The 16,215-nt window shown below is 50.4% G+C and overlaps 7 protein-coding genes across 7 annotated transcripts; 3 read left to right on the top strand and 4 right to left on the bottom strand.

The window, feature by feature from the left end:
- Nucleotides 1-1,257: 1,257 nt before the first annotated feature.
- PEX2_061980 (uncharacterized protein) lies at nucleotides 1,258-2,907 on the bottom strand (the record flags this gene model as incomplete). Its single annotated transcript, XM_016743469.1, has 2 exons — nucleotides 1,258-2,099; nucleotides 2,181-2,907. The coding sequence occupies 2 exons, from the start codon at nucleotides 2,905-2,907 to the stop codon at nucleotides 1,258-1,260; spliced, it is 1,569 nt and encodes a 522-aa protein (XP_016596192.1).
- Nucleotides 2,908-3,628: 721 nt separating this feature from the next.
- On the bottom strand, nucleotides 3,629-7,756 carry PEX2_061970 (uncharacterized protein; the record flags this gene model as incomplete). Its single annotated transcript, XM_016743468.1, has 4 exons — nucleotides 3,629-6,798; nucleotides 6,862-7,070; nucleotides 7,129-7,247; nucleotides 7,301-7,756. The coding sequence occupies 4 exons, from the start codon at nucleotides 7,754-7,756 to the stop codon at nucleotides 3,629-3,631; spliced, it is 3,954 nt and encodes a 1,317-aa protein (XP_016596191.1).
- Nucleotides 7,757-9,136: 1,380 nt separating this feature from the next.
- Nucleotides 9,137-10,096, top strand: PEX2_061960 (basic secretory family protein; the record flags this gene model as incomplete). The annotated part of the gene is made up of 1 exon (XM_016743467.1): nucleotides 9,137-10,096. The coding sequence occupies one exon, from the start codon at nucleotides 9,137-9,139 to the stop codon at nucleotides 10,094-10,096; it is 960 nt and encodes a 319-aa protein (XP_016596190.1).
- A 489-nt stretch (nucleotides 10,097-10,585) lies between these two features.
- On the bottom strand, nucleotides 10,586-11,794 carry PEX2_061950 (mitochondrial 54S ribosomal protein mL44; the record flags this gene model as incomplete). The annotated part of the gene is made up of 1 exon (XM_016743466.1): nucleotides 10,586-11,794. One exon carries the CDS (start codon nucleotides 11,792-11,794, stop codon nucleotides 10,586-10,588), a length of 1,209 nt encoding a protein of 402 aa, XP_016596189.1.
- Nucleotides 11,795-12,080: 286 nt separating this feature from the next.
- PEX2_061940 (uncharacterized protein) lies at nucleotides 12,081-12,338 on the top strand (the record flags this gene model as incomplete). The annotated part of the gene is made up of 2 exons (XM_016743465.1): nucleotides 12,081-12,103; nucleotides 12,155-12,338. The coding sequence occupies 2 exons, from the start codon at nucleotides 12,081-12,083 to the stop codon at nucleotides 12,336-12,338; spliced, it is 207 nt and encodes a 68-aa protein (XP_016596188.1).
- Nucleotides 12,339-12,596: 258 nt separating this feature from the next.
- Nucleotides 12,597-13,890, bottom strand: PEX2_061930 (PfkB; the record flags this gene model as incomplete). Its single annotated transcript, XM_016743464.1, has 4 exons — nucleotides 12,597-13,303; nucleotides 13,358-13,459; nucleotides 13,510-13,770; nucleotides 13,830-13,890. The coding sequence occupies 4 exons, from the start codon at nucleotides 13,888-13,890 to the stop codon at nucleotides 12,597-12,599; spliced, it is 1,131 nt and encodes a 376-aa protein (XP_016596187.1).
- A 401-nt stretch (nucleotides 13,891-14,291) lies between these two features.
- Nucleotides 14,292-16,126, top strand: capA (adenylate cyclase-binding protein; the record flags this gene model as incomplete). Its single annotated transcript, XM_016743463.1, has 4 exons — nucleotides 14,292-14,338; nucleotides 14,462-14,720; nucleotides 14,784-15,085; nucleotides 15,142-16,126. The coding sequence occupies 4 exons, from the start codon at nucleotides 14,292-14,294 to the stop codon at nucleotides 16,124-16,126; spliced, it is 1,593 nt and encodes a 530-aa protein (XP_016596186.1).
- Between the last annotated feature and the right edge of the window lie 89 nt (nucleotides 16,127-16,215).

Below are 16,215 nucleotides of genomic sequence, written 5' to 3'. Positions count from 1 at the left end.
GAGACGATCTGGTCTAATACTGCTAGGCTATTAAGACTCACCAGGCTATATGGTAAGAATGCCAGTGAGTGATGCTAATGATGTATTATCTTCGAGGCGAAAAGGGTGGTTTATATAGCCATGAGGGCTATATATTTTGGCTCCTAGAGTCTCAATGTATTATTTGATCTCAAAGATTCTCTTTGTCGTCTTTGTATCTACCCAAAAGCGAACTCAGGGCTTTAGATCACAATGCCTTTATCACGAGGCTTTTGCCGCTTTGTTTATAACCAGGAAGAATACCGTGTTGTGAGCACTAGCATAAAGAGACTTTTTGTATCTCTTGTTCGCTTGGTTTATATAGGCTAGCTATTTATAGAGGCATAGGGTCCTGCTAGGTCTAACGGGGAACAAGTTCGGAGCGATAGAAATCCTCTGATTTTTGATATTCGTGCTGCTTGAACCGACTCAAATTAGATTTAATTGTTGAAATAAGATGGAACAATGTTGCGAACATCCAGTATTGGATTATACCAATATTTATTGAGTGCCTTATGTCAAACCAGCCCTGTAATATTCTTCTGCGTAAAAAGCCATCACTTCCGGACATACTAGCCGATGCCCTTTGATATATATCTTTCTCGGCATTTTACCTACAACTTCATAGATCCATGGATATATACAGAATCTCGTGGAATAATTGCTCTCTCTAGGCTTTACATGGCGAGTTTAGACCTTACCAACTCCCACCATTTGGTCCCATAGGACCACTCCTATGAGGGGGTAGCTTCAGGTTTGCCCCAGGCCGAGTTGCACTGGACCGGGTTATACCATAGATCTAAATCTCAGTCATCTATCATATCGAGAATTCAATATAGATCATCCTATAATTTATTCAACAGCCAGGATAGAATTGTGAGCATGAGCCTATCAGAACTATCTGCTGCAAGGGCCACCTAGCCAGCTTTAATAAACTCCCACGCAACTCCTTTTTCTCCATGCTCAGCAACCACGAGCTCTCTCCCCTCCTCCCCCAACTCTCATAACCCAAACTCCAAATTAATGCTCAACAAGCAGCTCATGGCGTCTATCCGAGCTAGGCCTCGTCGAGAAATATTCTCATAGACTAGTGTACGCTAATAGCCCTTAGTTCATTTAAATTGAATTCCCAGAGATTGGCTATCAATTTGAAACTATTTTACCATATTGATCGTCTCGCCCTTGTAGGCCTAATAGAACGATCTTGCACCAATCCTTGCTTCGTAATCTGGGACCGTGCTAAACCAACAACCCCCTTCTTCTCATGCTCATGCCCATCCATTCTCTAATCCTCCTCCAGCGCATAATTGCCACCAGCAACCCTGTCAAAAAGATGGACATCGGGATACACACAGCCCAGAATTTCCTAAAGCCCACCTCTCCCACCGCCCAGTCCCCAGACATACTGAATATCGCCGCCGCTGTGCTGATCGGCATAAAGAATGTCCCGACGGCTGCTATAGCTAGCAGGATGTTGCTTTGGGCGTTTGTCCTCTCTGCTTCCGTAATGGTTGCATCGCCCATGATGTGATGGATGCTCTGCTCTATACGATCCGAGGTCGTCGCCATCGTGGCTTCGATCTGCTTGAAATCCCTTGTCAGGTCCCCTGCAATGTCCTCGACGACCACCGCTTCTCTCTCGCTGCCGTGTGGCATTTTGTCCCAGCCCAGCTTTGCTTTGTATCTACATGACGCCAGCACTGCCTCAACTTGGCCCCGAGACCAATTCAACCTCCTTCTCATGGCGAGCAATTTCCTCATTTCTGAGCGGTATGTCACCTGATTATCAGTGTTACCGCCGCCTTCCAAAGCCCAGTCGATCGAGTTGAGATCTCGCGTTGTGTAGGCATTGACCCGCATCCCCTCATACCCAACAATACCGTATAAATCCTGAAGTACGGCGAGGGGAACAGGAACACCGGAGCCCCCAGCCATGCTGGAGTTGCGCTTCATACAGTCCAGAAGGAGAGACTGTATCGAGGTGTAGCCCTGGTATGTGTGACCGGCGACGACATGGTACGATGCTTTGAGTTGTGCGGGGAGCCCCTCGAAATAAGGTTCTCTGTCCATCAGAATCACACCTATACGCGTGACATAGAGCATTAGCTTACCCTGTGATGAACAGAATTAGAATAACTAGGGGGACATGGGATTCTGCTTACCCGTCCTCCACGTCATCTTCTCAGCGTCGCTGTCAAACCACGCCGCCACTCTTGTCCTCGCAACCGCAATCGGTGGGAAAACAGTTTTTCGCCCTCCCGTCTCAACCCTCGGTATAGGGTTCAACGAACCATACGACTTGTTGCTCCTCCACATTCCGCCAGCCCTTGACGCGGCCTGTATATCCTTGTAGCTCAGCTCAAACGGGCGGTCAAATTCCCTGAGCTTGATGAAGTCGAAAATTTGGTGCTGCTGTCTTGCCTGCGAGGATGGAGTGGCGGGGATCTGCAGCTGTACATTGTCAAAATTGGACGTTGGCTCATCATAGAAGTAGTCGTTGATGAAGCTGAGAATAGAGTGTCGGTCCGAAGGATCGTCGGATGCGAGGGTTTCGAGAAGCCAGCGGATGTGAGCCACGTCTATGCTTTCAATGATGAAGAGCTTCGCAGCAACAGGCCCGCCTTCATCAGCTAATGATTGATGGTTATGGTTTATATTATTTATGTGAGAGTCGAAGGTGGGGGGTCTGGAGTTGAAAAATGTGACCCGGTCGACCCTGGTGGGTGCATACGCTGCTCCCAAGCTTTTGCTCGATCCAATGGTTTTAGCAATGAAGTTATGGAGGTTTGAGAATGTTTTGTCTTCGCCCTCTTTCAGGATTTCTTGAAAGGTGAGACCCGAACCATCATTGCTAAACTTGAACTTGGGATCCATGATGGTAACGGTCATATTAGTTGAATTAGGTGGGAACTCTGCGGATATAATTTTCAAGGTATTTCATCCATATTTAACCACATACTCTTCTGTAGTTGAGGTATGAATGCGCCTAATGAGGCAGTGTAGAAATGTCTCATGCAAGATGCCCACCTAACTGCAGCTAAGAGGTGTCATGCATGCCTTGGTATCACAAAATACATGTCAACTGATACTGGCAAATAGTTGGATCATCGTCCCCTTGACTTGCGTGTTGGTTAAGGCCAATTGACTGTCTCAAAACCTGCATACACATGTGGGCTATGCTCTCTCGGCAACGCTGCATCCAATCACCTCAGTAGTAGATTCCTAATAATCTCCATCAGCGATTGATCCGGAAAAGGCGGTGTGTCTCTTGCTGCTGATTAGCTTTCCGTCGCAAAAGACACAAGCATAGCCATTGCCATTTGTCAATTAAATTTGTGCTCTTCAATATTTGGGGCTGTGCAATATTCAAAGCCTAATATTTTAAAGGTGTTTATCGTTACAACACCTTGAAATCATATCGGTGGACAACAACTACCGAGAATATCGAAAGAGATTATATATCGGAAAGGAAATAAACATACACATGAATTTTAAAAGAAATATGGAACAAGAACCTATGTACACCGGAAATCCCACGGCCTGACACGCCACCACGCTACCGAGGGTAATTAAACACATACACATGTAGTCCTAAGCGGATAAAAAACAATTACTGAGTCCGTCGGGCCATAAAGTAGGTCAGAAGGTTAAGGGATCCTTCACGAGGAGGTTGGGTGACTTTTTGCACTCGCTCGGATCCGAAGGTGATGTTCAAGAACGTGCAGAGCTCAGTGGCATTCTTCCTGACACCGGGGCGCGGGTGTCCAAGCTGGTGCATCACCACAGCACCAATGCGGGCCAGAAGCTCGTCGTCGATATCAACACCGGGACGCGATAGGGACTGCTGGATAGTACTCAGGCCCATAATGGTAGATCGGTACGTCTCATCATTCTCGGCGTCCGCTCCGAGGTCCAGTCCCTGCAGAACACCGATAATCGCCGTCTGGGGCAAGGTCAAGAAGACTAGCTTGTCTACCACTTCCTCAAGGCAAGTGACAAAGTGGGAAGTGGACTCGTAGTGGCGGCGAGCCCGGATAATAGCTGCCATGGCGCGAGTGTCATAGGGGTGGAAATTTTCGCGGGTCCGTAGGAGCATGGAACGAATAGTGGCCAAAACTTGGGTTTTCACGTCGTGATCCTTGCGGTTGGAAGGGGTCGCTTCCAGTTCCACAAATAGAGCTTCCAGCAACGCATTGTAGTCCTGGCTTTGGGAAACCATCTCATCGCCATGGTATTGGATAAGTCCCTGCAACTTCCGATATCCCGATGGCTCCATGGTTCTCGAAACAATACGAGCGAGACCTTTATGGATCATTTCCTTGGCATTGGCTGGGTCCTTCGAACGCGGGCTGGGGCTGCGGTGACGATCAACCCACTTTCGCGTGCGTCGTGTGGACTCTTCAGACATTGATGATTGAGACAATGTAGACTGGGAGAGTGATGGAGGTATCGACTCAAATGATCTCTGTCTCGCTTCTGGCGAACGCGGTGTAGGTTCATTTGCCGTCACTTCTTCGAGGGCACTCGGCTTAGCCGCAGACCGTGGGACCGCAGGAAAATCTACGGTCTTTCCCAGGTATGGAGTCGCATTCTCATTGTTGCCATCGGCCCCATTCGTTCCCACATGGGGCTCTTGGGGAAGTACGACCTCAATGTCCATGATATTAGAAGCCGCTGGCTGGAAACGGCCCCTCGTTGGTGATGGGCTTGGTTGAAGCGGTGCCCGGCGTGTTGGAGACGGAGTTCGAACTTCAAAGTTCAAATCGGCTTCCTGCCTAGGGGCCAAATCTGGTGTAGGCAACCTAACTGGAGCGACTACCGGGGCTGAAATATCCTCGGAGATAGGTTGAGTCTCTACTTCACCGTATTCGGGTTGATCAGGGTGGTTGGGGGACGACTTTGAAGGGGTAAATTTTCCCACCGAGGCGGCGTAGGCAGGAGTCTCATGTCTGTCTGCGGTGGGAGTGGTAGGATCTTCGTAGATAACCATTGACTCAGGCTGGGTTTTGACAGTAGATACAGGACCAGAACCAAAGTTCGGATCTGGATGCGTGCGAGCAGGAGACATGGGTGCGGGAGACACGGGCGCGGGGGACACTACAAGATCTGGTTCGGGGGTATAAGCTGGAGGTGCGGCAACAACAGGTTCCTCCAGTACCATTGGTTCTGGTTCCTCAATAGGAACCGATTCAGCATGAGGACCATCCGGTGCTGAGTACAGAAGAGGCTGTGATGCATTGAGCGGAGGGCTTTCCAACACGACAGATGTAGGGGAATGTTGGTCCTCGGATGCACTTAGGAAATTTCCCTGGTGGGGGGTTCTCGCAGATGGCAGATTTGCCAGGCTTTCGTTCGAGTCACTGCGAGCACGACTCGCGGCCATAAGATCGTTGTGAGATTTGGACTTCGACAAATCGAGTTTCTTCGGCCTGCCCTTGGTTGTAGCAGTTTGTGTCGATTCATGTGGGCGAGTGCGAGTCGCCGTTAGGGGAGCCTTCGATGTAGGTGTTGACGGTTTAGACCTCACAGCCCTGGGGGAAGTGGTCGCTTGTCGGGTATACTGGGTAGATTGGGTACTACTAGACTGGGCTCGTGACTCAGGGCGACGAGCATAGGGGTCTGCGGTAGCAGGACGACTAATTTCTGGCCGTCGAGGCTTCATTGCCGGTCTCATAGGCGCAGAAGATAGAGACGAGAGAGGGGCCCCAGTTGGTACACTCCGAGTGGACTTGGGGGCAGGAGCAGGTGGCTTCGCCTCGGCAAAGGTTGGCTGAGCCGACTCAGATCGAGAAGGCATCTGGGCCTTCTTCCGAGCAGCAATAGCTTCTTGTAAAGCGGAGCGACTCTTGGCGGGGCTCTTTGCAGGCAATGCAGGTGCACCTTTTGAAGGGGGGTTGGGGTTCGACGAATCTTTTTCCAGCAAATTCCGCGACTTGGGGTCGAGGGTGTCTGCTATCACATTGGCTCGCTCCGGCCATACACCGTAGAACGTCCAGAAGGTGCTCCGCGTTGCTTCGCGCACACCAGGGTTCGCATCTCCCAATCCTTTCGTAATTGCCTTCTCGATGAGATCAAGGCCACCACCATGTTCAACTGCACTTTTATGATGAGCCTGGCGGATGATCAAAGCCTTTAGCCACCCTGTGGCGAACAGACGCACTCCAACATTTTTATCCTGGGTAGCGAACGAGACATGCTGCAAGAGGCGAATACTAAATGAAACATTTAGGATGACGACTTCAACAGTAGCATTCCCGTTTTGGGCGGCAATCTTTTTCAATGCCGAGCAAAGCTTCAACAGGTTCTGCATGATAATCTCGACCATTGAGTCAATCCTAGGGCCACATATCCGGGCAACATCTTGGATCAAAAGACTGCCGTTGCTAGACATTGTGGTTCGCAGAGAATTAAGAACCTTCAAAATACCGTCAAGGAGTGTCTTTACTGCATTGAGATAGGTCTGCGAAAATTCGTGTGGTGCATTTCCTCGAGTCAGTCTGCGGAAAAGAATCACATTCTTTTCACGCTTTGACCAATTGTCCTCGGATTCTTTTCCTTCAAACCAGGGGAGCATATCGCGCACGAGATCATCGATATCCCTCGCCGAGGCAACATCGAACGGTTCCAGACCATCATCGTCTGGCAAGGGTTGCTGGGGTGCTGGTGTCGGTGCTGGTGTGCGAGGTCGGTTGACAATTGGTGGCTCTGTGGGTGCGGAAGAGGCTATCGGTCGCTCACGATGAGCCCTAGAAGCTGGGCGGTTCTTTACAGGCTCCATCTCTGCAAGAAAGTCAGTACAACCAGGGCAAATCTCCAATGATATAAATAGAACGAATTACTAACCATCATCAGTCTGTTCCATAACATGTGAACGTGACGACATCACCGAAATCGAGCGTTCAGCCCTAGAGATTGGACGCATAGAGGATGCAGCATCGGGTTCAACGGACCCTAAACCAATACCCGAGAGGACAGCATTCGCGATAGATTTCCTCACACCTCGTGCCGCCATTTGCTTTTGCAGGTCAGACTTCGCTCTTGCGGGGCCGTTTCTGGGTTTGGTTAGGGGTATTCAATGAATAAAATGGGCAGGGGAATGACTTCACTCACCGGAACAGATCAATCACGACCAACTTAGCCGTATCTCGAACGGCGCTGTCGGCGTCCTCTAAGCACGAAACCAGGGAAGGAACATATTGACGGAACAACAAACCATGGTGCTTCGTCATCTGCAGGTCGAGATTAGTAGCTGAGACAAGCCTTGCAGGGTGCATAAGCCTACATTTGCCAGCCAGAGCATGCTCATCTCTTTCGCCCTGTGGTTTTTCCCAACCAGTGCAACTTCCAGAACATGATATTCGACTTCGTTCCCTGCAAACGGCCACAGTTCGGTGAATATTGATGCGGCCTGTGCTCTTATACGTTCCTTAGGGTCATTGAGACGCTCCAGAAGAATAGGATACAAGCTTTGGGCTTGTTGGACAATCCATTGTTCCTGGTCTTGGATTGCAAGGCGCTTCAGGAGATGGCCAAGTGTGGAGAACCCCGCCCCGAGAACAGAGTAATGTTGTGAGGCAATGGCGAGGCGTAATGTTTCGAAAATGGTGCGAATCGCTCCCTCCGGAACATTTTTCTGTTTAATATCGGACTTGACACTAGAAAGGTAGGCGATCTTAGAATCAACAGACAAGTTGGGGTTCTTGAAGGCCGCCAGTAGCTCCGCTGCCTTCGCCTCCATTGTCAAAACCGAGAGATCGATATGAACTCGGGTCAGACACCGAAGGGAATGGGCAGAAGAACGAGAGTGTATGTAATGGACGATCCAGGGGAATCAAAATGCGACAAGGCCAATAGCGGATAGGAGAACAGACTCGGATTTCGATGTGTCACTAGCCATGAAAGTTAGCAGCAGATTCTACCAGCGCACGTGAGAACGAGATGGAAAAATCAGAAGAATTGCGATTGCGATTGCGGTAAAGTTAAAAGATAACATGGACGCGTGTAGGTAGTGAGGGCATCAAATGTTTATAGGATGGAATCGTCGCAAAAGGGTGCGGAAGATCGGGAATAGGGGAATGGCCAGGAGCATCGCGAAGGGTTCAGAGACAGAGTGAGAGGGTCGTAACGTACAGAATCCGATTCGGTATGTAGCGAAGACAAATATGAGGAAGAGCGCAAAGTTGACCTCGATATGGTGGGATGTTGAAAAGCGGACGGAGCGAAAACAAGGGGCGATAAGCGCGTGACGATAAGCGCGAGGGATGTAGAGGGATATTAAAAGGGGGTAGCCCTTTGACTCTGATTGGAAGTTGCTATTTCGTTAGATGTACATGGGTTTAATGCCTGTCTATTTTGCAGTCCTAACTACACCTGTCTTGCATGGTGAGGTTGGGCCCGAAGCCTACATATTAAGAGCCCAATACTGGTTTGTTTATTAACTTGGGATCACTCGTCGCAATGGGCAACCAACAGCGTCATATTTACAACATCTCAATGCCAATACTTGGTAGGAATAATAAACAGATACAGGGTAGAAATACCTTAAGTTGGGATTTTCCTATTATGTTCCGAAAACAAGGTACGAAAATAATAATCAAAGATGTAGTGATCTTCATGGATGACAGCAAACTGTCCACTCATTGTCTCACACGCTTTAAAGATCAATATCAGACCCAATTGACATGCGATTGACTATGTGTATCTTACTCCATACTTTCTTTTACTCCAATCAATGCGAATCAAAGCGTCCTAGCACCCCACGAGATCGCCAAAGTGGAGCATGGTCCCTGTTGGATCACCGGCGCTGACAAGGTGTTTGTTTGGGTACTACAAAGTAGACTGAAGCCTTTAAGTTTACATCGATAAATGACAAGCTTTATTGTTGTAAGTGTTTTATATATGTGCTAGTTTATATCTATGTACATGTTAGTATAGGAAGTACTCATCCATAGATCACACCTTAGCCGAATGCTGGTCTAGTCAGCATCATGCTGGCTCTTAGAACCCCCGCCCTCAACAAACCTAGACTTTCATACACCTCAGACAAATATAGAGAGTCAGAGAACTCAAACGAAAGATCTCTTTTCAGTTAACCACTATCAATCAAACCAAACACACCATGACAAGCTCCGGCCCCGCACCTCATCCCTCCGCAATCCCAAAAGACAACAAAGAGCAAGAGCCACAGACCTCGAGCAGCAAAGAAGAAAAGCAAACAAACTTAGCATTTAATTCCACCGCACCAACCCCCCAGCCAAAGCTCCGCCTTCACGTGGAAGACCTATGCCATCCAGCCTCAAGTGCCTTCCTCGCCTTGATCCCAGACGTCGCAACAACACTCGATAGAGCCCTAGGAAACATCATCAAATTCATATATACTTCACCCCCAAATTCCGAGAGTCCACGCCGACCCTCCTTCACACCCAGCATCCCGCCAACAAGATCCGTAACAGTCTTCCTTCGCGATTACAGCGGTGTAGCTTACACAACAGGCACAGAGCTCGACGATGCGCACAAGGAAATCCACGTCTCGCTCCCGTACATCCAGAGCTGTACATCCGGTCCATCTGCGAAAGATGACCCGCTCCACGAGCTGGTCGGAGTCTTGACCCACGAGCTCGTGCATTGTTATCAGCATACCGCGCCGCTTAACGAAAGCAGTAACGGGGACATCCCCCGTCCGCCGGGCGGACTAATTGAGGGTATAGCTGACTTTGTGCGGCTCAAGGCTGGTCTGGAGCCGCCGCACTGGAAACGTCCTCTGTCTGCTGCGGAACGGCCGCCGAAGTGGGACATGGGATATCAGCATACAGCGTATTTTCTGGCGTGGCTTGAGGATGTGAGGATTGGGAGGGGCGCTGTGGGGATGTTGAATGATCGGCTTTTGAGGGTTGGGTATGTTGGTGAAGGGGAGGGTGAGAATGTGGGCAAACATGGTATCGGGTTCTGGAAGGGTCTTTTCGGGGTTGGAGTTGGGGAGTTGTGGGAAGAGTATGGGCAGTATCTGGATGATCCTACAAAGGCGAATGTCGGGAGGAGTAGTGGAAACTGGGAGGATGAGATTCTTAACCCGGAGTGATGGGATAAAGAGAGATAAAGTCCAGATGAATAGGCATTGGTAGGTATCGGTAGGCCCATTTGGTGATCAACTAGAGATATAAACTAGCACAATTAAAAGCCAAGAGAGCTTCCATTAATATTGATTTTGTATGCATTCAATAGATAGCTGAGGGCAGTTCTATATTTGATTGTCAGGACCAAAACGAAGGCCATGACAGGCCTAGTTTTGCCCGATGTCTAACTGGAGAAGAGTAAAACAGAGGAGAAGAAAACAAAAAGGGAAATTTCGAAGAAAAAGACACCAGGTGAATCGAAGGGATTGGAATTCCCATAATGTACAGGATCCAGTCATGCAGGAGACAGGATAGATGACTCTTTTTACCGCCGGCCAGCTTCCCATGCGAAAGAATAGCACACCGGAAAAAGAAAAGCGAGATAACAAAAAAAAGGGACATGAAATAATATGTTACCGTGCCTTGAACCAAGGCATCCCATTGCACCAAATACCTTAAACAATGACCTCGCCCAGGTCAACGTGGACCGGCTTCCACGGTACGGCCGATGGCTCCTCCATCGCACTGGGAACGCGCACAGAAAGTGGGCTGTAAAGGTACCAACCCTTAAGCGCCGCAACAGCAGCACGCTCGCGGCCTTCCATCAGACTGGCGCCAGCGCCCTCCCCAAGCTTATCCTGGCCAGAGAAGATACCAACCACAAAGACGGGGTGTCTGCTCTTACGACCAGTCTCACTGATGACCTTGGCGACTGGACGTTCGAAGCTCTCGCGAGCGCACAACCGGGTCAAGTCACGGGCTGGTGCCTGGAAGTTGAACAATTCTGAGATATTGAGGTGTCGTGAAAGGAAGTGTTGCTCGAAGAATCGCTTGGCAGCGGCGCGGCCAGCGTGCAGGTAGATGGCGCCCATAACAGCTCGGACGAACTCGGCGCTCGCTTGCTCGGTGGTGACACCTGCCGCAGATTGCTTGATCCCCTTGAGTGGGTCACCGAATTCATCATCATAGAAAATCTTAGAAGTGACCGTTTTCCTCCAGTTCTTCTGTGCTTCATATGGGCGTGCTGTGGGGTGGGTCGGGCCCGAAGGAAGCTCGGTGCCAGGCTCAACCCTCTGGAACTGCAACAGACCGGGATCGACCTCACCACCGGGCAAGGCAGCCAAGTCAACACCCCATTCTCGTGCCATGGCGGCAAGAGTCTTAGGCCCAGCGTATGCATACATGGCGGCGAAGATCACGGTCAGGGGCAGGCGAGGGTAGGTGCAAATAAGGTGCTCGGTTGCGTAGTAGGAAAGGAGGTCGTGACCGAGAGTAGCCAGCGAGGCATTGTTGAAATTCGGGTTCGGATCTGCGGATGCATCGACTAGCGTCCGTGCAAGGGTCTCGATAGGTAATCTGGAGGGTAGGTAGAGTCGAGCGTGGAGAGCGGCAAGTTTTGCAGATTGTCGAGCCGCTTCGACTGGGGGAGAGGGATATTGAAGCTGCGAGTGGCGGGTGTGGGAGTCCTTTACAATCTGAGCCAATTGCTCATCCAAAGGTGCTGATTCCTCGAAAATCGCTGTTGTCTGATCATCACGGGTTTGGACCGGGAGAGCGGCCGATTGGTACCGTTGCCCGTAGATGTGTTGATGCAGACGGTTAACAGTCCGAGCCCGCGGCGAAAGGACTGAGCTGCTCCATCTTTGGAGTTGCAGTCTCTTCATTTGGGCGATTGTGGTATTCGGAGGACCGTAAAAAGATTATACAATGGACGGAAGGGAGAATCGCGACGCAATCAATTAGCATACCATCAACGAGAGAGAAGAGAAATTGTCGCGGCAGTCACGGGATGGCCAAGTCGTGTGAGGTTGCGCTAAACCGAATATGGCATTGGCGCCTTGGCATCAGACCTGCGACCGAGACGGCCCTTTCGGCTTCCACCTTCGAGAACTACCAGCCCTACGCTCGCTTTATATTTCTAACAAACCCTTCAATTGCATCTTCGTCACAATGGGTGGAGGTGGAAAGATCCCGTATGTGCCCGTGATTTTCCTAACCCCACCAGGAGCTAATGGATTTGGCAGGTACCCCAAGGAAGTCTGGTCCCCCTCTGGTGGTTGGTACGCCCAGCCAGCTAACTGGAGGGCCAACACTGCGATCATGGGTGCCTTTGTGATTGGTGTCGCTGCCGTCGCCTTCAGCATCAGCGCTGATCGTGAATATCGCGACAAGATGCCCGAGCCCGGCCGTTTCTTCCCCAGCCGATAGTCCGTTACCCGAACCCCATGTCACTCGGTATACCTTATGCTGACCTTTACGTTTCTTCATCTATAGCTGGAGCAGACAAATCCGCGAACACGAGGCGCAACAAACTGCCAAGAACGACTCATGAAGAAGGTCCAGCCTACTGGATGGCGATTGTAGGCGGATTCTCAGCAGGACGGAACCTTTTCTTTTTGTTTTTCTACTATTTGATCACTTGTGTGCTGTACGACAATAAAAGGGCGTTCCTCATTCGGCCATTGGTCAATTGACCAATAGATGTCTCTGAGGAGACTCTTCAAGTGTCCTCAATAATCGCTGCGTGTACAGGCGGACACGTTCCGTGAATTCAGTCTGATTCCACAATTCCTTTCCGTTTCCATCAACATCGATCTGCGGCACACCGATTTGCTCGACCACAAAGCCAGCGGCGACTGTTGCGCAAATAAGCGCCATAGGATAATGTTGGTAATTACCCCAAGACTCAAGAGCTTTGTTCCAAGTTTCGGAGTTTGATAGAACAGAGTCAATGGCTTGGAATGGCTCTCGGCCTTCAGTCACCATGCCCTGAGCTAGAGCACCAAGGAAAGAGTTTCCCGCACCTGTGGGGTCTATCACAGGCGTAGCACCTGAGGCATCAGGTTGATGATATGCGGGGAGCCAAATCTTGCCAGACTTTGAGTAGGCGTAGCTACCATCCTTTCCTGCCCTGATAACCAGCATGCCATTTCCATCGGGTCCAATGCCGGAGTCTGTAATCTTTTGGACTAGCTGCTGGCCTACTTGGCTCTTCTCGGTCCAACCGGGTTGTTCAAACATCATGCCGAGCTCCATATGGTTAGGACTCACCACATCCACAACTTTATTTGCGGCGAAGAACTTGTCCTGTTCTTCTGGGGTGCAGAGATCAGGTACTGGCTCCCAGACGAAGATAGGGCGCTTCGAAGCATGAGCGGCAGATGGCGCTTTCCCTGCCTTGTGCAATTCATTTCGTCGCTGCAAAATATGATGCACTATAGACATACAACGAGACGCAGAGCAGACCATATGGAATGTCTTAGACCACACCTGCGAATCGGACAACATTTCAGGCTCAAGTCTTAATTTCGGAGTCAGGTATTTGAAGTCTGCCAGGTCAGTCACCGCGTACGTTCAAGAGATATCACCGCAAACTTACCTCGTTTCTCGTCGGGATGATACCCATTCCAGGCTCTCGTGGTTAGCCTGCTAGGGTCCTCTCTAAAAACACAGTCTGTGTTCCATGATTTGATTACATCAAGCGTCTCGGCAGGGAAATCAGAGCCCACATCCACGATCCAGCTCACAGATCGTGCATACTTCGAGCCTGAAACCAAGCGGGCGCCCACGACTGCAAATGACGCTGCACCACCGAGGATATTCTTGACACCGGGTCTTGAGCCGCCGAAATCAATATCATCTGAATAACAACGCACCTGTGAGTCTACATCCCACTTTGAGGGACGAAGTAAACCATACCAATTATGAACATTCCCAAGGTACAAAACTCGACCTCAATAGGCTGAACTTGAGCCACCATATTTGCAGCTAAGGCTATGTATAGATACAACAAAGAAGATGGTTGTATAGAGAGACAAAGAGCAACCGAATCTTCAAGAGTTGGAGAGTTTCGACTATCGCATTACGGTGGATCGGATGGTAATATAATTACCAAATATACCCCGCAACGTCATTTTAACTTAGGGATCCCGCTGTAACGTACCATACCACGTCTAGAGCTGTCATCTACAGACCTCAGGAGCTCCGGGCTTTGTCTTCTTTCCACTCTCTATCATCCCGGGTGTTATTTTCGGAAACTCGAGAGCCTAAATCTTACTAAATAGCAGGGGATTTTGCTTTCGAAAATCCCTCGATTCCAACCTACTCAAATCGCCCCTTTTACCTTTCCCTTTCCACCGTTGGAGCAACGTGTTGCCTATCATGGCGTCCGGCGGCCATATGCATAATTTCACCACCCTCATCAAGCGGTATGTATTCATGATGCTAAAAGTGTCTTACCCATAGCATTTTGTCTTCGGTTCAATCCCCGTTAAGCCGTTTGACACCCACCTCCATTCGGCACACTCGACTGACATTGAGCTCATCTATAGGCTCGAGGCAGCGACCTCACGCTTGGAGGATATGGCGATGTCATACGATGACTCTAGTGCGCCAAAGTCCTTGACCGGATCTCCTTCTTCCGTATCCGCCATCCCACCACCCCCTAAGCCCTCCCCTCCTCCTCCGCCCCCAGCCCCTGTGGCCGCCCCGGTTCCGCCACAGATTCAGGACTTCGATGCGTTGATCGAGGGAGATGTTCAGAACTTTGTCAACCTGGGAGAGAAGATCGGCGGTCTTGTTGCTGAGCAAGTATGTTTTTGAGGAATTCTGGGAACTAGGTCTGCCGCGAGTGGTTGCTGATTGAATCTATAGTCCAAAGCCGTCCTTCGAGCCTTCCAAGCCGAACGCACTTATCTTTTCGTTGTGACGAAGGCCAAGAAGCCCGATACCCAGCCTCCGGAGCTAATGACGGACTTGCACAAGGCATCCGATAGCATTAACAACATTCGCGAATCAAACAGAGCATCGCCGCTATTCAACCACCTGAGCGCTGTTGCGGAGGGTATTGTTGCGCTCGCTTGGTTCTTTGAAAGCAAGCCCGCGGAGTTTGTCACGGACATGATTGGTGGCATTGAATACTATGGTAACAAAGTGCTGAAGGAGTACAAGGACAAGTGAGCACTCCTGTTAATGACGTTTTGAAGGGATCCTCATGTTGACAATTTGACAGGGACAAAGCACATGTCGAATACATCAAAGCCTACTATCAAAACTTCAAGGCCCTTGCGGTGTACCTCAAGAAACACTTCCCCCAGGGTCTAACATGGAACAATGAGTCTGGCATTGATGCCTTGGAGGCTTTGAAACGGGCCAAGGCCGGACCTGCTCGCTGCGCCCCTCCTTCTCCTCCCCCTCCTCCGGCTGTCCCAGCCCTCAATGTCCCCGGTGGCGGTGCTCCTCCTCCACCTCCTCCGCCTCCACCTCCTGGTATTCCCCCCGCTCCTGCTCCCGCAGCACCAGCTGCAGACATGGGCGCTGTCTTCGACCAGCTCAACCAGGGCGAGGGTATCACCTCCAGTCTCCGCAAGGTCGACAAGTCGCAGATGACACACAAGAACCCCAACCTGCGTGCTGGATCAATTGTCCCTGAATCCGAAGGATCCAGCGCCCTACGGGGCAAGTCGCCAGCACCTAGCAAAAAGCCCAAGCCCGAAAACATGCGCGCGCGCAAGCCGCCCCGCAAGGAACTCGAGGGCAGCAAGTGGCTCATCGAGAACTTCGATGCCCCTGGCGAGATCATCGAGATCCCCGCGCAGCAGAACCAGTCCATCCTGATTACCCGCTGCAACAAAACCATCATCAAGGTCTCCAACAAGGCAAACGCCATTGCAATCGACAACTGTGTTGGTCTCTCCCTCATCGTCGACTCTCTTGTCAGCAGTCTCGACATCATCAAGTGCCCCAAGTTCGCTGTGCAGATCGACGGCACGGTCCCGACTCTGCTGATGGATCAGGTTGATGGTGCTACTGTTTACCTTGGCCCGCAGAGCCTCAACACTGAGATCTTCACTAGCAAATCCTCCGCTATCAATATCAACCTTCCGCCGCCGGAGGGCACCGATGAAGATACCAAGGAGTGCCCTCTGCCCGAGCAGTTCAAGAGCTACATCAAGAACGGTGTGCTGGTGAGCGAGATCGTGGAGCATGCTGGTTAAGCTGGGCTCATTGGTTCAAGAGGAATAGGAACTTATTTTCGTGGACTCGAAGGGATTGTAATACATCATATCATATTGGCCGGGTCGAG

Source organism: Penicillium expansum (assembly GCF_000769745.1).
Source record: "Penicillium expansum strain MD-8 chromosome Unknown contig192, whole genome shotgun sequence".
Lineage (NCBI taxonomy): Eukaryota > Fungi > Ascomycota > Eurotiomycetes > Eurotiales > Aspergillaceae > Penicillium > Penicillium expansum.
Note: the sequence above shows the minus strand (reverse complement) of the source record. Positions and strands in the feature narration are given on the sequence as shown.